Below are 19,622 nucleotides of genomic sequence, written 5' to 3'. Positions count from 1 at the left end.
GTTTTCTGTTTCACAAATAAATGTAAAATAATGCAGTAACTCTGCTTTTTGGATACTCTGTTGAGCTGTGGAGGAAAAGTAGACTTTAAAAGATGGGAAAAAGTAGACTTTAAGAGATGGAAGTGTTGGAATAGTTTTTATCTGAGGTGCTTGTGCTTATGTCTCAATAATTTGCTTGATTTGCATACAGTTTCTTACATTGTGTTCAGAAGATAGAATTGTAATTGGCATGATTTGAACCTGTGTAGGAGGAACTCAAGTGGATTCCACTTAACCACTGGTAGTATATGAGCTTTATTTCAAGGAGTTCTGAAAATATAGAAGACAAAATGAGGAAGAGGTAGTGCTAATTCAGTGGATCACAACTCTATTAAGTTGGAAACTCCCCAGCAAAAATTAATCTAGCAAGAAAATTCTTTATAATCCTTACCATTGTAGGGGACTTATCTAATGCTAACCTGTTATTTTTGTCTTGTTCAATGAAAGTTAAGGATTTGGTTTGAGCTGAGAGGAAAATAGATTGTTTCTTCACTGTAACAGACTGGATTCAGCTATGTTGTCGAGCTCTTAATAGGGAACTACTCATAAAGCAAGTGTAGCTTGTTAAAGAACTCTTCATGGAATGTGGAGCTTCAATAGGCTACCACAGCTATAATAAAATGAGCTTTATGGTTTAACTTAATTTCTTGAACTGTTCAGAGGGAAAAATTGAATGCTGCCTGAGCCCTTATATAAAGGAGGGAAAAAGAAAACTCCGAACACCCTTTCTCTTGCCAATTGGTCAGTGAGGATCCAAATATTCACCCCTCCTCTGATCCCAAGCATACAAAGCTTTTCTTCTCTTGACAGTCAGAAGGGACAGGCTGTCAGATCTGGAAAACAGGTCTTTCCTGTGTTTCACTAGGACTGACTGAGTACTCTGGGCAGGTACCTAGCATAGTTCATATTAAGATTAGTTTTTAAGATTTTCTTAAAATCTCTTCATAAAGTGTAATGCAGATGCATATTTGCCAATTCTTGTTTAAGTTGTACATGGTAGGATACATCCATCTTGACAATCTGATGATGAAATAGAACTGTAACATGGCTTCTGGAATTTGTTCCACTTCCTTCATTAGTATGTAGTAGTTTATAAATGTTTTTACGGTTTTGAGTGCACTTGCCTGCTTGTACTTCACAGCAAATGCTGTTAATATCTTGGCACCTTTAAAAAAACAACATACAGGAAACACCTGTAAATAAATAAAGAGGCCCTAGTCCCTGTACTAATTTGAAGCATGTAGTCAAAACACACAACCTTAGTCAAAGTTGACATATTTATAAATAAAACCCGAAAGGATTAGTGCCACTTGAATACAATTGCTATATTCCCTAGCTTTATAGGTGAGACAAACTGTGACTGGAGAATATTGTTCTTCCATTGGTGACATATCAGCTTACTCCTGGTCTGTTTATGGTAGCGCTGGGCATACTTTACAGCAAAATAAACATGCTGCTGAAATTGTTATGTAAAAATCTGTATGTGTGTCCTTTTTTTACAGGAGGATAGTAAACAGGCTCAGTTCTTGGCTTTGGCTGTTGTGTATTTTATTTCTGTGCTCATGGTTTCAAAATACAGAGATATACTGGAACCCCAGAATGAAAGGCGACCACCAAACCATAGCCAATCGTTCAAGGAATTGGAGAATGAAAATAATGAAACTCCTGCAACAGGTGATCTGTTAATTATTTGGCTGAATGAAATCATGTGGCTTATGCATCTTAAAATTCTGTAGAAGTTTGTGTACAATTGTATAGAAATATGGGCATTGTAACCACTGAAACCAAATTATAGTATTCAAGTTGCTGCTGTATTTTTGTGGGTTTTTTTTCTGATCTAAGAAGAACCTAATCCATAGGTTGTGTTTGCAGCGTAGAGGTGCTTAGTCTTACCGAAGTAGCTAAGTATTCTCATCTGTCTGCTGCAGAAACATTGCTGCATGGTGTAAGGTTAAGAATGCAAAGGCATAGACTGGCAGCTTTTCGTTTCCATGATAAGACTTCTTAAACCTTCTCAATTAATTTTTAATTCTTTGACTGTTGAGTCTGTATCTTCTATTTCCTTGTCTCAATTTTTGAATGCTATAACTTTCTAAGGCTTCTCAGAACAGAAAAATTTCCTTTTTGTTTCTAAGTTTACTATTAAATGCTTATAGATAATATTAACCTCTAAGTCAGCAAGAGGAAATACAGCTGTGTCATTTCACTTGTCACATTTTGGTGTTACTTCTTTAGGAACAATGTTGTGAATGCAGTTCTGTTAATAATGAACTTTAAATGTGTTTTCTGATTTTGTTATAAACAGATGTGAAAAACGCATCTGCTACTCTTGGTGCTTCAGTCTCCACAGAAGATTCAGAAAGTACAGCATCCATACGAAGAAGGGATTCTAGTCTTGGGGAGGAACCAGCTGCAGGGCAAACAAACGGTTCTGGTAGTGTTGCTGAAGCAGGACCTCTGAATGTTAGTGCAGGTCCAGATGCAATCAGTGAAGTACTGTGCACCCTCTCATTAGAAGTAAATAAGTCTCAGGAGGGTATAAGTGAGAGAGGAACTGAGGATAGTAAACCTACAACTTCTGTACCAGCTGCAAAAAATGTCAACGTAAAGGACATCCTGAGAAGCCTGGTGAGCACACCAGCTGATGGGGCTGCAGTGGATGCTGCTCTTCTGCCTCCCACCTTCCTTGGAGTCCTTGGCAATGGAGCTGCTGAACAGCCTGTACAGTTCCATTCCTTTGACAGGTAATGTAATTTCTGAAGTACTTGGGCTATTTCATTTTGCTTAAGATATCTATTAGGAACAGAAAAATTCATATTTCAGTTCACTAGATCTCATGTTACAGTGTCATCTAGTGTTTAATATAATCAAGACACTTGGATTTTCAAGTAGAGTCTTTGACTACAAAATCTACCAACATCACATAGGTTCATCTTGAAGGTATGCTCTGCAACTAATGGGATGCTATGTTATGCAGCAAAACATTGTGGTAATGACTGGTGATTGGGTTATATTTAGGGGTCTTGAAGCCAGCACCTCTTTATAAGAGTTAGCTTTTCTGCCTCAGTACGTTACAGCTCAGAAACAGTATGGTAAGGGGGCCAATAAATTGCCTAGAAATGGCTGCAAGAGTAAAAGAAAAGATTAAGGGTTTTAAGCTGTTCTTTTATCTTACCAATCCTCCTGTTACTAACTGCAACATTTGCAGGTGAGGACTGATGTACTGTGCATATTTACTCAGTTTGAAAGGACTCAGGAAATAAAATGGACATTAAATAACTTAATGTAATGATGTATAGATTAGCTTGTGTATTGAACTGTTGCGTGTAGCTTCTGTTACTGTAGGTCTGAAAAAGAATACTGGTTTAATAAAACAATAGTTACAACTAGATGGAAAACAATGGAGTAATGATCTAGATGTCCTTCTACCTATAGGATACTCCTATAATCATTTACAAAAATGCATTTGTGTTCTGCCTTTGGTGCTAAAGGCCTACTTTAAATCTTTCAGGGTTCATTCAGTAGCTATTAGATTTGCTTTGTTGTTACAATAGTTTTTGAAATTTTGTTTCATTTTAGTAAATATCTGCCTTTCTCAAATGCAGTGTTGGATTTAAAATGGGGCACTCCTTCTTTGTTTCTCTTTCTTTTCTTCTTGGATTAAAGACTTTCTTTCCTGATAATAAATTTTAGTGTCCCCTACATCTCAGTCTCATTAGCTCCTTATCTTTTCCTGAGTATATTAGACAACATTTCAGTTAGTACGCTTACTGACTTTTACTCCTCCAGGATTCCACAAGACACCAAAGGAAACAAAGAAGAAAAGAAAGAATCCCCTAACACTTGCATTTCTGCCTCTGGAAAAGCCTTGGCCATTTCCAGAAATCCAGCAGTCGATCTGCTGCGAAGGGATTCCTTGTTACTGTACCAGTATATGATCCTCTGCTTATTGCTGAACTTGCTCTGGCTCTGATGTTTGCAGGCTACGGCTGCCTTGCTCGAACTAGCCAGTTTAGATGGCCCAAAGAAGGGAGTGTAGCTCTGCCAGAGTATGGATGCTGCTGTCGCATCTTCTCAGGTCAGATTGCCATATCACTGGTGAGGGAAGAGATGGTAATAATTTTCTAGCTAGATTAAACACAGATGGTCTATGTTAGCATTTGTCCCCTTTGCTCTCATCTCAAAGTAAATTGTGTGTTCTGTTTGTGGTGCTAAACAGAAGACCTTGTTTTGGGAGTAGTAGGAGGATGGGTGCAGCGGAGGAAAACTGGAAGAAAAGAGGCACCATTCAAATTACAACTTGTCACCCCTCTTTTCCTACTTCTGCCTAAGTGCTTTCAGCACTTCCCATTGAAGCCTGTTGTTGATTTTAACAGCATGTGGACAGTTGATGTAAAATAGCATAAGGACTTGCAGTTCTGTGTTCTTTTTTTTTTTCTGTAGAGTTACAAAGTAACTGAAATAACAAAGAAAAACCACCTTAAATTGCAGTGTATTTTGTAGAGTAAGTCACTGAAAATCTGAACTACTTGCTGTTTTGACCTTATACTTTTCCAGTGCCACTCTGTCCTGAATGGGCTTTTCTTTCCTTTTCTCACCTCTGAAATGCAAGCCATTTGTAATCACAACTAACATTTTCTTACTTAACCTTGAGATACAATTACTGTATGAGATACTGAAAAGAAGCTAGTCTGATGAAGGAATATATGCAGAGGAGTGAAAGACTTGCACAGACTGATGCAGTAGGCAGCACAGTGACTAGAAGACCAGAGGGTGATGGGTTTTGTAGGGGTTTATGTAGCTGTCTGGAGTGTTCGACAGGGATACCTTAGGGGGTATTAGTTTCCTATGACTTTGTGTTTATTGGGCGGAGCTAAATGTATGAGGGAAAGATCATGAACTACTATAAAATATTTTGTCCTTCAGCAGCTGCACATGACCTCGGTATGGCAGCAGCTCTGTGCTTCTAGGTGGATTAGTTTCTCATTTCCTCCCTTTTGCGGGTATGTCAGGTAGACAGAAGTGTACTTAGTGGTGTAGGAGTGTTCCATCTAATCAATTATCATCTGGTAGTGACGTGCACAAGCTTGCATCTCTGGTAAACATGTTGATCCATGATAAGGCGTGTTGCTAATTAGCTGATAAAATCAGTTAATCAAAGAGACAGAATAACTGCATATATGAAAGATTTATATTTAAAATTATGTAGACAGGAAAGTTTCATGACTGCTTGAAGGTGGCTGTGTCTTTATACAGTGCAACTTCACTTAAAATACAAGTTTATGCTCTGAAATGACACCTGGTGACAACAGCGGGAAGGAGTTGTACCAGGGAAAGAAAAACCTTTTTAGAAGAAACTGTAATGGAGTTGGAAACAGTAGCTCTTATCTCTGTAATAGACAAAGGAACTAAGCTAAATTGGGAAAGGTTGGAAAAGCAAAATTTTCTGTCCAGTTTGGTAACAAACACAAATTCTATGATTTAACTTTTTTTTTTTTCCTTAAAGACACTTTGTTAGAAGTTGTTCCCATGTAGCAGCTTACTAGTGGGATATCTCTGGGAATTTCAAAGCATCTCTCTGATCCTGCATTTATCTCAGGAATGCTGTGTCAGAAATCAAAACTCTCCTCATATCTTAAGGATTATCAACTTCCCAGCCATAGCTGGAGAGTATACAGTAACAGCTGTGTGAGTGAAACCTTACTGAAAGGCTGCCAGGTTGCAAGACTTTGCAAACAACTAGGTGTATGTGTTCCTTCCCATGCCAAAAATCTTCCCCTTATCTTATGTGAAGATGCAATCTTGTGATTAGTGGGTGCCAGGGGTATATGATGATAAAGTTCAAGACTTGCATTGGCTTTTTCCCAAGTCCCATAGGGACATGAATTAATGTTCCGTTTTCAGTGTGTCCTGAAACAGCAACCTTGTAGAAAATGGGTGGGGGGAGGGACGTCTAATGCAAGCAAATTTAAATAAAACAGAAATAAAAATAACCAAAGCTTAGGATAAAAAAAAAAAGAGATTGCATTTCTCTTCAGTTAGTCTAATAAAACCCGTAACTTATCACTCACCATTTTTACTGTGCAACTTAAAGTAAAACCTTGGTCTCCCCTGGCTTCTACTGCTTTTTGTGGAAACATTCAATAACCATGTCATCGTAGGAAACTGATGCTGAGGGTTCAGAGGAATATAGGCTGTTAAATCATGGCCTTGTATCATAGAGCTTAAATCTGCAGCTCAGCTGTAACTTACAGAACATATATGTTAATAAGCTTGTTTATCTTTTTGGAACATCATCTATAAGCTGCTTAGTGTGCCTCAGCCTGTGTGCATTTTGTCAGTCGGTAGTGAGCCTGTACCTTTGTAGTGGCTGGTTGTGGTATCACCGTTAAATTTAATCAAAGTCCTTCTTTTATATGGAATGAATACCTTTTTTGCTTCATTGATTTGGGCCTCAAATGTAAAAAGAATAAACTCATCATTGACTAGATTAAGACTTACAGGTACAGATAGAGGGAGAATATGAGAAGGGGGGATCTGGAGATCAAGGCACATATTCTGTGATGAGCAACTTGGCTCTTACGGCACACCAACAATTTGCATTCTGCAGAGGCTGAGGAGAGAAACTGTTTGAAGTCTTCTCTCTGCCAATATGGTTTTAAAGTTCTCTTGCAGAATTGTTTGTGTTCTTTCTATTATCTCTTTTCCCTCGTCTCTCTGATCTCCTATGGTTTTGAGACTCTCTTCTTCTTCCTTTCTTTTTGGGTATTTGAAGGGGGAACATAAGAGAATGGGTATTATCTGCAAACAGACAACAGAGTCTGTAGAATGACACTGATATGGCAGGCTGGTTTTCTGGCTCACAAAGCAGAGGTAAAATTAAGTCTCTGATCCTCTTTATGGGTCTTTTGCTCGTTGCATGGGAGCCCTGCAGTGGGCATCATTCTGGTAGCCTGGAACAAAACTACCTTCTTTTGATTTTGAACTAAAGCCATTATCCCATAGGGAAACAGCCAAACTGTTACTTGTGTTGCTGTTCGGTGCTAAAAAATGGAATGCTGGCAATTAAAACTGTATGAATTCCTGCATGTCAAGAGGAATTACAACATTATTTTTAAAATTATAGTGAGGTCATCAGTTTGGCCTGGCCCATGTTGTAGTAGGAGTACTTGACTCACACCCAAGGAAAATTTGTAACTTGAAATGTATTTAAAATTAATTGCAGACTTGCCAACTTCAAAAAAAAAAAGATTTAGGGAAATATACTAAAAATTTAGGACATATTTTTAAGTATTTTGTATCTTTGTATTGAAATAGAAGAATTGGTGATCTGAAACCAAGAAAGCTTTCAATAAGTAGATCCTTATGGAATTTGGCAGAAGAGATCATTATTGTGTAAGCCTTTGTCTGTGATGGAAGTCAGTGTTCAGCTCAGTGGTCTGTGCTCATTCAGCAGTGAATAATTGTCTGCAACACGAAGGCTTCTTACACTTCAGCATAATTGGGACTAATAACACGCTGACCTTCTGGCTAAGATGTATTTATAGTGGCTAGTTCTCACTATGCCTGACCTACGTTTATCGGTTCATGTGTTGTAAATTCCCACTTTAAACCTTAAATACTTGATTTTAAATTAAAAAAGGCAAACATCTAATACAGTTATGTAAATGAGGCAACTAAACTACCATTTTTACCACAATGCTTGAGGTCTGCTTGAAATACTCCTCAAGAATATTTTTTGTGCAGTTTTCCTACTTTATTTTATTTCTCCAGTTTCTGAATATTGTGATACTGGTTGTTACAATATACAAATGTAAGCCCCAAGTGTAGTGTTAATTGAAATGGTGTGATAATGTGAATTCTAAGGATTAAAATGTGTGGACAATTTTCTTCCATGTGATGCATCTCTACCCATGTGTGAGGTTGCTTAATGTACGTTGTTCTGATGAAATTAATGCATGATTACAGATGTTTTATGATTATTTTTGTAGATCCAAGGAAATATACTATAAGGCCACTTACTTATGAATATTTTATTCACATGTGTAGCAGTATTTAACTTTTTAAGAAATACTTATCAGTCTAGTTACAAAAAAGGACTGCATTATCTGTGTACTCTTTAAAAGCAACTGCCACATTACTTGAGATAAGTCGAAAGCACATTAATTTTTAAGACACTTCTGATAAATTTACCTGATTTAATAATGTGCAAAGCACTCCATGTTTTCCATACAGTTTATTTACTACAATATTTAATCTTGATTTTTCTACTGCCTTATACATTCTTTCTGCCAGCTGCCTTGATTTTACTTATATTAGCATTTACGTAATCTTATGAGAGAAAAACACAGAGGAATATTGATGGTTAATGGCAAATATTTCTGTTTGAACATCGTTCTCCTTCCATCTAAATTTTCAGAGAAAATTTCATATTGCTACATAAGGAGAAAAATGAAGGTGTTTCAGCTTGTAAATGAAGAACCATGGCAAATGTTTATGCTTCAAATGTCTTAATTTGCTTTCCAGTATATGGTAAATATGAATCTGTATGTGATTACTGAGCCGTACTTCCATACCTTGAAGAAGGCCTGATAATGGAAGCTCCTAAAACAAGACCTGCATCTATAACACTGTCTAGTTGCACGCTTGATAGGAAAGATGTGCATAGGAGTAAACATTACGCTGCAAATACTGCAGCAATAGCAATGCAGCGTAGCTATAAAGGAATTACTCAAATCTTCTGGTTTGTTGCTGTTCAACTGCTTTAAGGATTTTTTGAATCAGAAAGTTGTGGCAACTGACCAGAGGACAGAAAGTAAGTACGTTCAAGGTTTCGGGTTTCTTTACATCATGTTTTTGGACAGTATCCAGTGCTGCTTTTGGCCATGCACTTCAGATTGACACAGCAGTCAGGAAAAGGGACCTTCTTTCCTCACCAGAAATACTGTTTATTTTATTTTCACTGGAAAATTCAGAATAATTTCAGTTGACTGTTGAAGATGACTATCTAAAATAAATTATGCTCGGAACAAGTCTTAAGCTAGAAAACAGCTTTATGGTGATTTTTTCAAAGCCTCCACTTTCTTCCAAGGTTCAGATTTTTTTAATGTGAAGCAGCAATTTCTCCATGCCCTATACTGTTACCTTTTATCATACTGGATAGTCACGGAGCACAGCAGAAGTCTTTGGCTGTGCTGCATCATCTACACTCTGAATCCTTAAACAGGCTTGTAGTGGGGGGACCAAGATCTGACATGACCTTTAAATGCAGGGATTATTTTTAAATTTATTAAGTAAGGGTTTTATTATTTTTGTTGCTAAAAACTAAAACTTCTTTTTCAGTGGGATATGATAACCTAAGTTTCTCAGAGCACTTTGTGAGAGTCTGTTTCTTGCTCAAAGCACGTGGTGACTGTAGTGTTTATGAGGCAGCATACATTCTTCTGTGTTTTGAAGCCAGAAACCTGTATTTATTCATTTTTATTCCTTGAATGAAAGCAGAAAGAATGATATTAGGTAATTAAAAAAAACCAAACAAACCTCCTAACAGCTCTCCTTTGCAGCTGTGTATTAGTGCCATATTCCTTGTGCTAGTGATCCAAGTATGAGTGCCATTGCTAGATAATGAAAATTAAAGTGGAACTGTTAGACTCTAATTCCTTTTTCATGTACCTCATGGCAAGTAAGTTACTGAAGATGAGAGTAGCAGCTGTGTTTGTTTTCCCAGACTTCTGCAGATTTGAAAGTGAGAAGGCTTACAAAAGATCCTAAAAGGCAAAAGGGGGACTATTGTAGTCATTTACTGCTGTCTGTTGCTGCCCAGGGTGGGAGAAAGTCTAATCCCTTTGCTTGAATGCACCTCTCCTTGGGTAGCTAGAGTCTGACAACTTGCTGAAACTACTCCCTCAGTGCAACTACAGTTAAGCACAGTGAAGGTCAGTAGAAGTTTACAGGAAGGAATGGTAATATATAGTGTTGTGTCAGAAACAGCGCAGAAAATGGAAGACGCTTGTAGCTGGGGTTTCTTTTGTCTCCACTCACTGTCAGCTGCATGTAAGCAGTGTTAAGGTAACAGCTCCATCTGCACAGGGGTGTCCTTGCTCCCATGCAGTTCCTGTACTGTTACTTGCCCTGTGAGGGGCTTATTGTAGTAGTGCTAAAAATCACTCCTGTTCTAAAATTCCTTCTTGATTCTTTCAGGATGTTCGTTTCTGTATTTTCATCTGAAAGGAGGATTAGATGAAATTCAGCCACTTATGTATATTTTTTTTAAGGCGTGCGTCTGGCTTGCCCTTTAAGACTTAAAATATCGTTCCATGGGCTTCTAGTAGAGTCCAAGAGTAGGATCAGTTGCGTTTAGGGGCATTTGGAAGACACAGTCATTCTGATGTTTTGAGAGAATTCAGATTGAGTTTAAGCCCTGGAAACGTCTCTGGAAGATTTGTTTTGACCTTGAAGGTAATCTTATGTTTTCCAGTTTAAAATTAATTGCATGAGCGATGCATTTTGAACAGACACTACCTATATGTGCACAATTGTCATCTATATGTGCGCCAAAATTTGTCACTAAACATCCTCCCATATTGTCTTGCATCCAATACAGTTGTGTGTGTCTTAGTTAACAGCAGATGGATAATTGTTTTTGTAACTTAGTGAGTGTGCAAAGAAATATTTCCAGCTCATGCCCTTGAGATCTCATAGAGAACCTATGAATAGAAGTATTATGAATTCCAAGTCTTTTTAATAAGTCTGTGTGATTTAAGTTAAATATTATTGACCAGTCTTTCTTGAATTGGATAGCTATACAGTATAAGAACTTAAAATCTGTAAAGGAACACACCTGGGCTTCAGTGCTGGATCGCGAATGTTGGAGAAATGTCCAAAACTTTACTATGTATAGGTGCATCTCGTACCCAGTAAAATTGTAATAATTTTCCAGCCTGTTCCATGTATTTGAATGTGTGTTACAGAATAGTAGTGACAGCTTCCAGACAGTGAAGGTCACAGAATCTGGAGTAAGAGAACCCCTTCTTATGTGCAAGTGGTACAAAATTAATTGATAATGTGGCTATAATTTAGAAGACAGTCTAAATATATGAATGTTTTTATTGCATTGTTCATGTTTCAGGGAAGCTGCCATGATGGTATGAGCAAAATTCATCGTTTAGGCTCAGTGTCTTGACTTGGGGCTCAGGTGTTGCTGCTTCTATTTTTTTGGTGTATAGTTAACATTAGCAGTCACCCATATAATGGTATGACATGTACTGCCTCCAAGTATGGTGCTTGCCTACTCCTGCCATTAAGGAGGGTTGATTTAATCAATGACGTGGTCTAGCTTCTGTGGCATCCTTTGGTCTGATGAAGGGATTCAAATGCAGTCCTTTCTCCCATTGTAGCATGAACTATTTTAGGAGACAAAACTTCTTTGGTTGTTATTACACCTGAATTTGGGTCAAGTTTTTAAGTTGCTTTATTTAGAAAATGAATATTTTAAAGCTATTAAGGGAATACTTTCAGTGTGTAGTTATAGTACTGTCAACAAAAGGCATAATTAAATAAATTGAATGTTGAAGACTTTCAGCTTACGGTTAACACCAGGTAATTAAAAGTAAGCGCTGCTGTGGGAGTGCATTATATATCAGCTGTACTCTTTACCTCATTAGCTGGATTTTTGCATGTTTATGGAGCTATCTTGCAATTAAAAATGCCTTTAATGTGTGCTTAACAAGGCCTTTTAGGTATTTGGGATAAAGTACTACAATTTAATTGAAATTGGTATAGCATAAATAGATGTCTTCGTAATGTGAGATAAATCTCTGTGCCTACCTTGTCACTTTGCATCTTTTCCTCTTATGGAATCCTTAATGCTGACTGTAAGGCCTGACACTTACTTGCATGAAAGATGGAAATTCTCTCTTCAACTCCAAAGAATGTTTTGATTTGTTATATAAGTAGAACTTGTTTGACAAGATATATTTAAATTGATGCCTTAGCTGTATTTTTAAGGTGTGTGAATGTTAGTCTGTGCATGCAGATATGTGTTAGGATGTTTTTAGCTATAGTATGTCATTTGATTAGTCTTCTGTTCTGCATTAGAATATCAGAAGTAGTATCCTGTCAAGGCAACCTTCAGTGTTGATAATTGACCTTAATGTTTTCATTTTAAATACTGTGATATCTTTTCTAAATAGTTTCCCAAATTTAAAACCAAATCTTGGGGAAGCTAAGATGAAAGTAAAACCTACTTGCAGGTCACTTATCCTGCTGATCTTCTAACTCTGTGCTTGTTTTTTATGGAATTGGATGAGACATTAAAGCGTGACATAAAAACTAAGCAGGAGTGAAGTGTCCTTTAGGTTACGGTAGATTGCCAAAGATGGTGGAAAAAGAAAATAGGAAAGGAATGGTACTTCTGCAGGACATGGAAGTGCATATGCTAGATGTGTAGACAAGGATCGTGGTGTGAGAACCTTCATACAGGCTTATTTGCTAAATTTTGTCTTCACCTAGGAGTGTCGTCGTACCACCGAAGAAATCAACCGTTTCTTCTTCTACAGCTGCTATGGGTATTCCTACAAATGCTGTCAGTGTGGTTTCTTCTTTAGATTCGGCTCAAGCTCTTGATTTGTCAGGAGAATCTCCTGGTGAGTAAGGGTAGATTAAACAACTTAAATCTCAGCCCTTCTTCTCTTGCTTCTCTGGATACCAATGAACATGTTTTTGTTCTGTGTTATGTGAAGGTGAGATGTTTTTCAATAGTTATCCATATGTCAAAACACAGTAGATGAGAAAAATTGTTTTCCAGACGTTGTCATTAATTGTCTTATGTTGTGATACTGATTAGTGTGTGTGTGTGTGTATATATTATCTGTCTGTAGATAAGTCTTGCTTATACTAAGACTGTCGATACTTATTGCTAGTTGTGTTTTCTTAGGGAGAAATGTACCCATTACCTGGGAAGATGGTGTTTTACTATTTTATTTATACTTCTGTGTTTATACATATACATATTTTTATATATTATTATATCTCTATATAAATATATATAAGGATATATAAAATATGTACATATATAAGCATAAATAAATATATATAATATACATAAAAATAAAGTTTAAGTGTATATACTTAGATATTTTTATATATTTATTTATGTTTATATATTTTTGTTTTTAATTTCTTGGGTATATGTGATATAACCTGTCTGAAGTTTTCAAGTAAGAGAAAAGGACCTTTGAGCCCTTTATATCCTGTATACTACTTTGTCTGTATCTTTGTCACATGCCCTCACATAATGGCTTGCAGGCCTGGAATCTGTGCCTCTAACAAAGACCAGTATTGGATACTTTCCAGGAAAATAGATGTGACTCTAGGATAAACTGTTGTCAATGACGTTATATAAGTTTATGAATACAAGCATTTAACTTTTTGGTATTTTCTGAGAGTTTATCCCCTTATCCCCCCAGGTAATTTTATCATTATTAGTTTTAATGCTGTAACTACACTAATGTAAAAAAATAATCTGTTTGTAAATAACATTCACTGAAGTTTGTTGTATTAAAAAAAACAAAACCAAAATACTTCGCTAAACTTTTGGGGGTTTTCCTTTTGCCTTCATATGGCAAAACAAACGCAAATGTCTGAGCAACGTTTGTTGTAATTTCAAGATTTCTAACATTTTTTGTAAAGCAGGCATACTATATTAACTTGTATTTATACAGTGTGTTTTAAAGACTTGTTACAGATTTTTTTGTTATGGAAGATATTAGCTTATTTATAAACCATAGATTGTTTGTCCAAGGATCCATTAGTGTGAGTAGGACTGAAAATTATATACAAGTGTTACCAATACCTTTAGCCTGAGGTCACATTTAATGTTGATACTGAACTAATTACTTTGGACAGTTTTTTTCTGTGAGGACAAAATTGAGTAGGTTGTTATAAGCAAGTGGTCCTTTGAACCCTTAGTCTCTTTGGTTGTTCTGTATGAGATAAATGATGTTTAATCTTATATGCTGTGTCAAAGACGTGCTTTTCTACTTAGCCGTGTTTGAGTCACAAGGCTGTGTAGGATCTCAGTTGTTTGTGCCGATAAAGTTTAATGTCAAAACTTAGAACTGAGTTGCATCTTAAGGAAATCTCAACCTATGCCTGGTTATTGGTTTTTCTTTTATTTTCAGTGTTTGAGTTTCTTGCTTCCTGTTTTTATGATCTTGCATCCAAATTGCAAAATCTGAGGAAAAAGATGTAACCCGTTGTAATGGCCTCTAGTACTCATGTATCTGGAAGATATTTGTTGCCATCTTCAACTGCTCATTGCATTTCTTGGGAAAACAAAAAATAGTTTTTTTCCAGCCCAATAAATGAAAAGAGAAACTATTGAAATCTAGTTATTATTCTTTGCAAAAGGAAGAATCCATTTTATTATTGAAATTGCAGGAGGTAGAACTATGCTAGTTTGGACTAGGACAATTTGCTGACTTTAAACATTTCACAATTCTTTGGGAAGGATTTACTCTCAGCAGCTAATGTATTATTAGAATAATAAAACTTTGCCTACATTGAAACTGGTTAAAGTAACTGCTACTTTGTTAACTTCTTACCTTAACTTCTACTGGTTCATGCAGGTTAAATGTGGGCTTAATTATTAAAATTTCTGAAGTTGGTATTCATTTGCTTTTGATAGAAAAATTACAAATGAACACTGATTTTCATATTTAGTCATTCTTTTAAGAACATATAGAAGAAAAAATAAGTGCTCCTGTGCCTGTAGAATTTATAAGAAATCCAGACAATAAACAATACTGATGTAGTTTGTAACTGTGTGACTTCCAGCATGTCTGGGAGTTTTGGCAAAAATTGGACACGTAATCTAAACTGATATGCATAAAAAGAAACTAATCAGGATTAAAAATAGTAGACATGTTTAGACTGGCAGTCTAATTAATTAAAAGAAAAAGTAAAGGGATAAATGATGTCACGCCTTAAAGAGATTAAAACGTGAGAGTGTTCCTTTTTTCCTGAGTAAAATAATGGCACAGAAACAAAAATTTTGCAGAGTTGGAGTGGTTTACAGTTATGTTTACAGTAAATTGCACACATTTAAGTTTGAAATAATGGTCTGTATAAAGCCTTTAATTTTTTATTTGAGGATACAAGTAGCAATAAATGAGCTTCCTATATAACCAAAATATAATATATATAATTTTCCCTGAGTTCAAATGACACATTCTTTCACTAATTTTTGTTTTCATGCAGTAGAGAATCAATACGTTGTTATCATTTTATTCAGCTAAGATTCAATAGTAAGTCTGTTTGCTTTTATAATTAAGAAAAATCCCCAAATCCTTTTTGTAAAAGTGCTGAGACTAGGATTTTATATAGTGAATTTAAATTTTGGACTTTTAAACTTTTTATATGAAGGCTATTTGTTAGTCATCACTTCTGCATTTTAAAATACATTTCAGCTGCTTTTCCTGAAGTCAAAGAATTTTTTTAAAGTTATTTTTGTATGTGTGTTTCATATGTCTTAAAAATCGACAAGGAAACAGAATCTTAATATAATAACATGTACTGCTTTACTGTGGAGACTCAAGTCCATCTACTCCAAAACAAACGTGAATTGGGGATACAGACATCAAAATGGGAATACAGACATCGAAATGAGATGAAACAGCAAGGGATAGTGTTTTAGCTGCAATGTGTACATAAGCATAATATGGGAATAAGTTTTATATCATGTGTGAGCATCTTCCACCTATAAATGTGCTGTCAGCATTGCTTGGTCAAGGTAGGAGTTGTGTTGAAATATTAGTCAGTCTGTGTGGTTCCAGGTGCCGCCATTGCTGCTTGCATGTACTGAGAATTCATCGACCTCCTTCACAATGTTTCTTTCTGAAGTTAGCATCTTGCCTGTAGCTTGAGGTCTGTGAGTATCTCAGATATTTGACCCTTGAGATTGTCCTAAGCTCATATCAAGTGCATGTGACATGTCCTGGCCTACCAAATACAAAGTGTTGACAACTTGGAAAGATAACCATCTAAGTTCACTCTGTTCCTCTGATACTCCGAAAGAGGGTGAAAACATGTTTTGACCTCCAACAGCCTGGCCTTTTCACAGGAGAAGTTTCTTTACCTATACTAATTCAAGCTACAGAGTATTTCACAGCACAGAAATCCTTTCCTGAATACAAATGTGCCCCTTGTGGTCTAAACTTGCCTGTCAGTATGTTGCTGATGGCTGAGTTTAGGGTTGTTCATCTGCTGATATTGCTGCTCCAATTGTTGAACTATCTTGGAAGTGACTAGAGAAAATAAAGCCCCTTCACGGCCCACGTTGAGCCAATCATTTGTCTCTTACAGAGGGTGGTATTGAGCAAAAAAGCATATTTACAAGCAATAATCTAAGGAGGAGGAATTTACTCGAGTTGTTTCTTCCTTGGACTAGCTCATCAGCAGAGTGTGAGATTTGATGCGGAGAATTTACACATGCTGTGTCCAGGAAGGGCAATTGGAAAGGCAGGACTGATGTTTGGATTGGCAGAACTCAGGGGAGTTGTCTAATCTATTGTGAATATGCTGATGGAATGCTTGTATTTTTATTTGTCAATTAGTTTTCCTTTAAAGTGTTTCAGTTACAGTTGGAATGTTCTGAAGCGGTATTGGCTTTTTTGAGCTATTTTGCAGTTTGTGCTCCCACTGCTTTCTCTAATGCTCTGAGTTTCTCTATTTATGTACTTGAAGGATTTCACCTGTGTTTTATTAGTGCTTCACTCTGAAGAATGCAGTTTTGAGACTTTGAGTATTCAGTTTGTTCAAATATAGAGTATGAAAAGTATGTGGGAAGCAGGAATGAATTGCATCTTGTCCTTACTGACACGCTTGGTGTATAAAATGCTGAGACATTCCACTCAATTTCTGTTGCCTGCCTCCTCCCCCTCTTACTTCAAATTCTTTGAGTTTCACTTGTTGTGTCTCTCAGACACACGGAGCCGCCAGGAGGATTTCTGCTTCTCTTGAGTAGAGACATGAGCTGTTCCCCAAAGCGTTAAGTCATAAACAAGGCCATGTCAAAGGCTGAGGTGAAAGAGGAGGAGAATGCTTGGGTAAGCAGTAACAGGAGATAATATAGGAGTTGTGACTCCTGAATTCTAGTCCTACATATAGGAAAATGTAAATTTTCTCCCGCAGTTGGCTTGTTTTGCTAAGATGAATGGTGTTTGTTGACTTTTGTACATAGGTGAAAATAACCTTGAAGTCTCACAATAAAATAAGTTAGCGGGAGACAAGCTCAAGTAAGAAAACGACTGTGAAGTGAGTTACCACAAGTGCAGAGGTAGTTTGAGAAAATGAGTGGATTATTGTAACTATTTCCAAGAGAATTCCAACTTTACAGTGGCGGCAGTAGAAGGCTGGTTACCAAACCAGAACGACACTTTAAAAATCTCTAATGCTAATGATATGCTATGGAAACAGTTTAATACTGCTTCAGTATAAAAATTATATGAAGCAACTTCTCATTAGAGAGTGTGCTGTTGTTCCATGAAATCTGTTTTGCTTTAACCTACAGATGTGTTCATGTAACAGATCCCTTGTATTAGCTTGTAAAACCTTTCATGGTAGTCTTCCACTGTACATTTCCAGCGTTGGAACGGTATTTTTGAATGAGCTCATTATTTTACCAAATACTCCTTTCAAAAAGGGCATCAGTCTATTTATGTATGGTAGGTCTGTTGTACAAAATTAAGAGCTATAGGTATTTAATTCAGCTGTGGTTGTTTTATTTTTTTTTTTTTTTTAACTCATCCCCATCCCGCCAGGGTATCATATGCTGCTTGCATGTGGCCCAGCATATTTTGTAAGTGTATATGCAAAAGCATAAGGATATTGCACAGGGATTTTCTTTAACAGTATTTTATTGCTGGAGACATTATTTGTTTAGACCCTTGGGGACCTTGAATAAACAATAAAGTTTCACTCTAAGGGTGCTAGACAGATGATCTATTTGCATTTTCTTTTATGTTCTTGCAAATGTCTGTAAAACTGACAGTTTGAAGGAGCCAGTTTATCAGTGAAAGGATAAGGAAGAGATAAGTCAGTTTAGTTCCACATGTTTGAAGTAGCTACTGCACTTACCCACATGTGTGTTGTGGATGAAAATATGCTACTGAAGTATTTTATTTTTTTTTACTAGCAGCAGAAAAAACGGTAGAATAAAAAGCCACTATTGAGTTAAAGTAACAAACTATTTCCATAGAACAAAATTTGAATGCAAGAATCACTATGCATAATGCTATCTAAAAAAAAATCCCTGAAATTCTGAGCTGTGGTAAATCTGAGATTCTCCCCTTTTAGTGAAAGAGTTTGGAATGTGGATTTAGGTGATGATAAGCCTGAAGAAGTTCAGGCCATAAATATCCTTACATAATCTTCAAAAAGAGTATCGTTTTGTATAGGTGCCTGCCTTCTTTTGTTGTGAGAGTATCAGTGCTTTTTATGTTATGTCTCTATTGAAAGTTGATTTTAACTTAAAATTTAATAGTTTTACATTTATACCTAATCTATTATGCACAATTTGTTTTGATTTCTAGAAGAAAATAATTTGTCCTGTCTGTGTTGTCAGTGATTTACCTCCTACTCTAACCATTTTTGCCAGTGCCAAAAATGCACGTGACATATTTTTTGAGTGTAAAAACAGAAAACTAAACAAAAGCCAAACAAACAAACAAAATACCAAAACCCAACTCATCCCATAAAACAAAATAAACAACAAAAACCCCAACTTACTCCAATTTGAATGTGTCTCTCTATTAGCCTTATAATGGCTATTATGCCATTTCATTGTCCCTGCAGATGTTTCCCTTGGATTTTTTAATTTTTCCTTTAGTTATTTTGCTTGTGGCCTAACTATTACATTGAATTATTTTAATCCGATTTAATTGTAAAAGGCATTCTACTGTACTGTTGAAGTCTTAATTTTTTTACTGGTAAAGGGATCCTTGATTTTGTTGTCATTTAGTATAGTGGGATTTTAATTGTAGATACTATTGACCTTCTAACATACCCAATAATTAGTGCATTACTGGTCAGATTTTGTGTGTAGTAAAAAGCATGCAGCCATTTATATAACAAGGCATTCTGCATGTTGAGAGGACCTCCTTATTTTGAAGACTTTGGTTGCCATTTCAGTTTTGCTTTCTGTTGAACTACCCAGATCAGTGTGATGATTTCCCTTTATGACAGTGTATGTGGTTAAGTGCACTGCTGGGCATGTGGATTTAAGAATATTTTCAAGTTAGAGGGATTTGCTTAATGAGAATGTTGGGCTTTTTAGGGAGAAAACAGGGAATTTTAGTATAAATATATAAATATAAAGGTTATCGTGAAAATGAAATAACTGCTTCAAGTTCTTAGTCCATCAGTATTGCGGTATTGTGCATATTTCAGGATAAACGTATATGTGTAAAAAAAAAATGAAAGAAAAAGCAGGAAAAAGAATGGCTGTGGCTGTTAAGTATCCAACAAACAACTGGAGTCTTTGGAACTGCTGAATTCTATGGCTTGTTGCCTTCTGTGGGCTTCTT

General features: G+C 36.3%; 1 protein-coding gene across 4 annotated transcripts in view; it reads left to right on the top strand.

The window, feature by feature from the left end:
- LRBA (LPS responsive beige-like anchor protein) overlaps positions 1-19,622 on the top strand; it is a 401,088-nt gene that overhangs the window by 83,829 nt on the left and 297,637 nt on the right. For all 4 annotated transcript variants that reach the window (XM_069855353.1, XM_069855351.1, XM_069855355.1 and 1 more), the window contains 3 exons: positions 1,542-1,713; positions 2,345-2,783; positions 12,550-12,683. In XM_069855353.1, coding sequence (XP_069711454.1) covers positions 1,542-1,713; positions 2,345-2,783; positions 12,550-12,683 — 745 coding nt within the window. The remainder of the gene's footprint in view (positions 1-1,541; positions 1,714-2,344; positions 2,784-12,549; positions 12,684-19,622) is intronic.

This window comes from Phaenicophaeus curvirostris, chromosome 4 (assembly GCF_032191515.1).
Source record: "Phaenicophaeus curvirostris isolate KB17595 chromosome 4, BPBGC_Pcur_1.0, whole genome shotgun sequence".
NCBI classification, from domain to species: Eukaryota; Metazoa; Chordata; class Aves; order Cuculiformes; family Cuculidae; genus Phaenicophaeus; species Phaenicophaeus curvirostris.
This window is presented reverse-complemented; position numbering and strand designations above follow the sequence as displayed.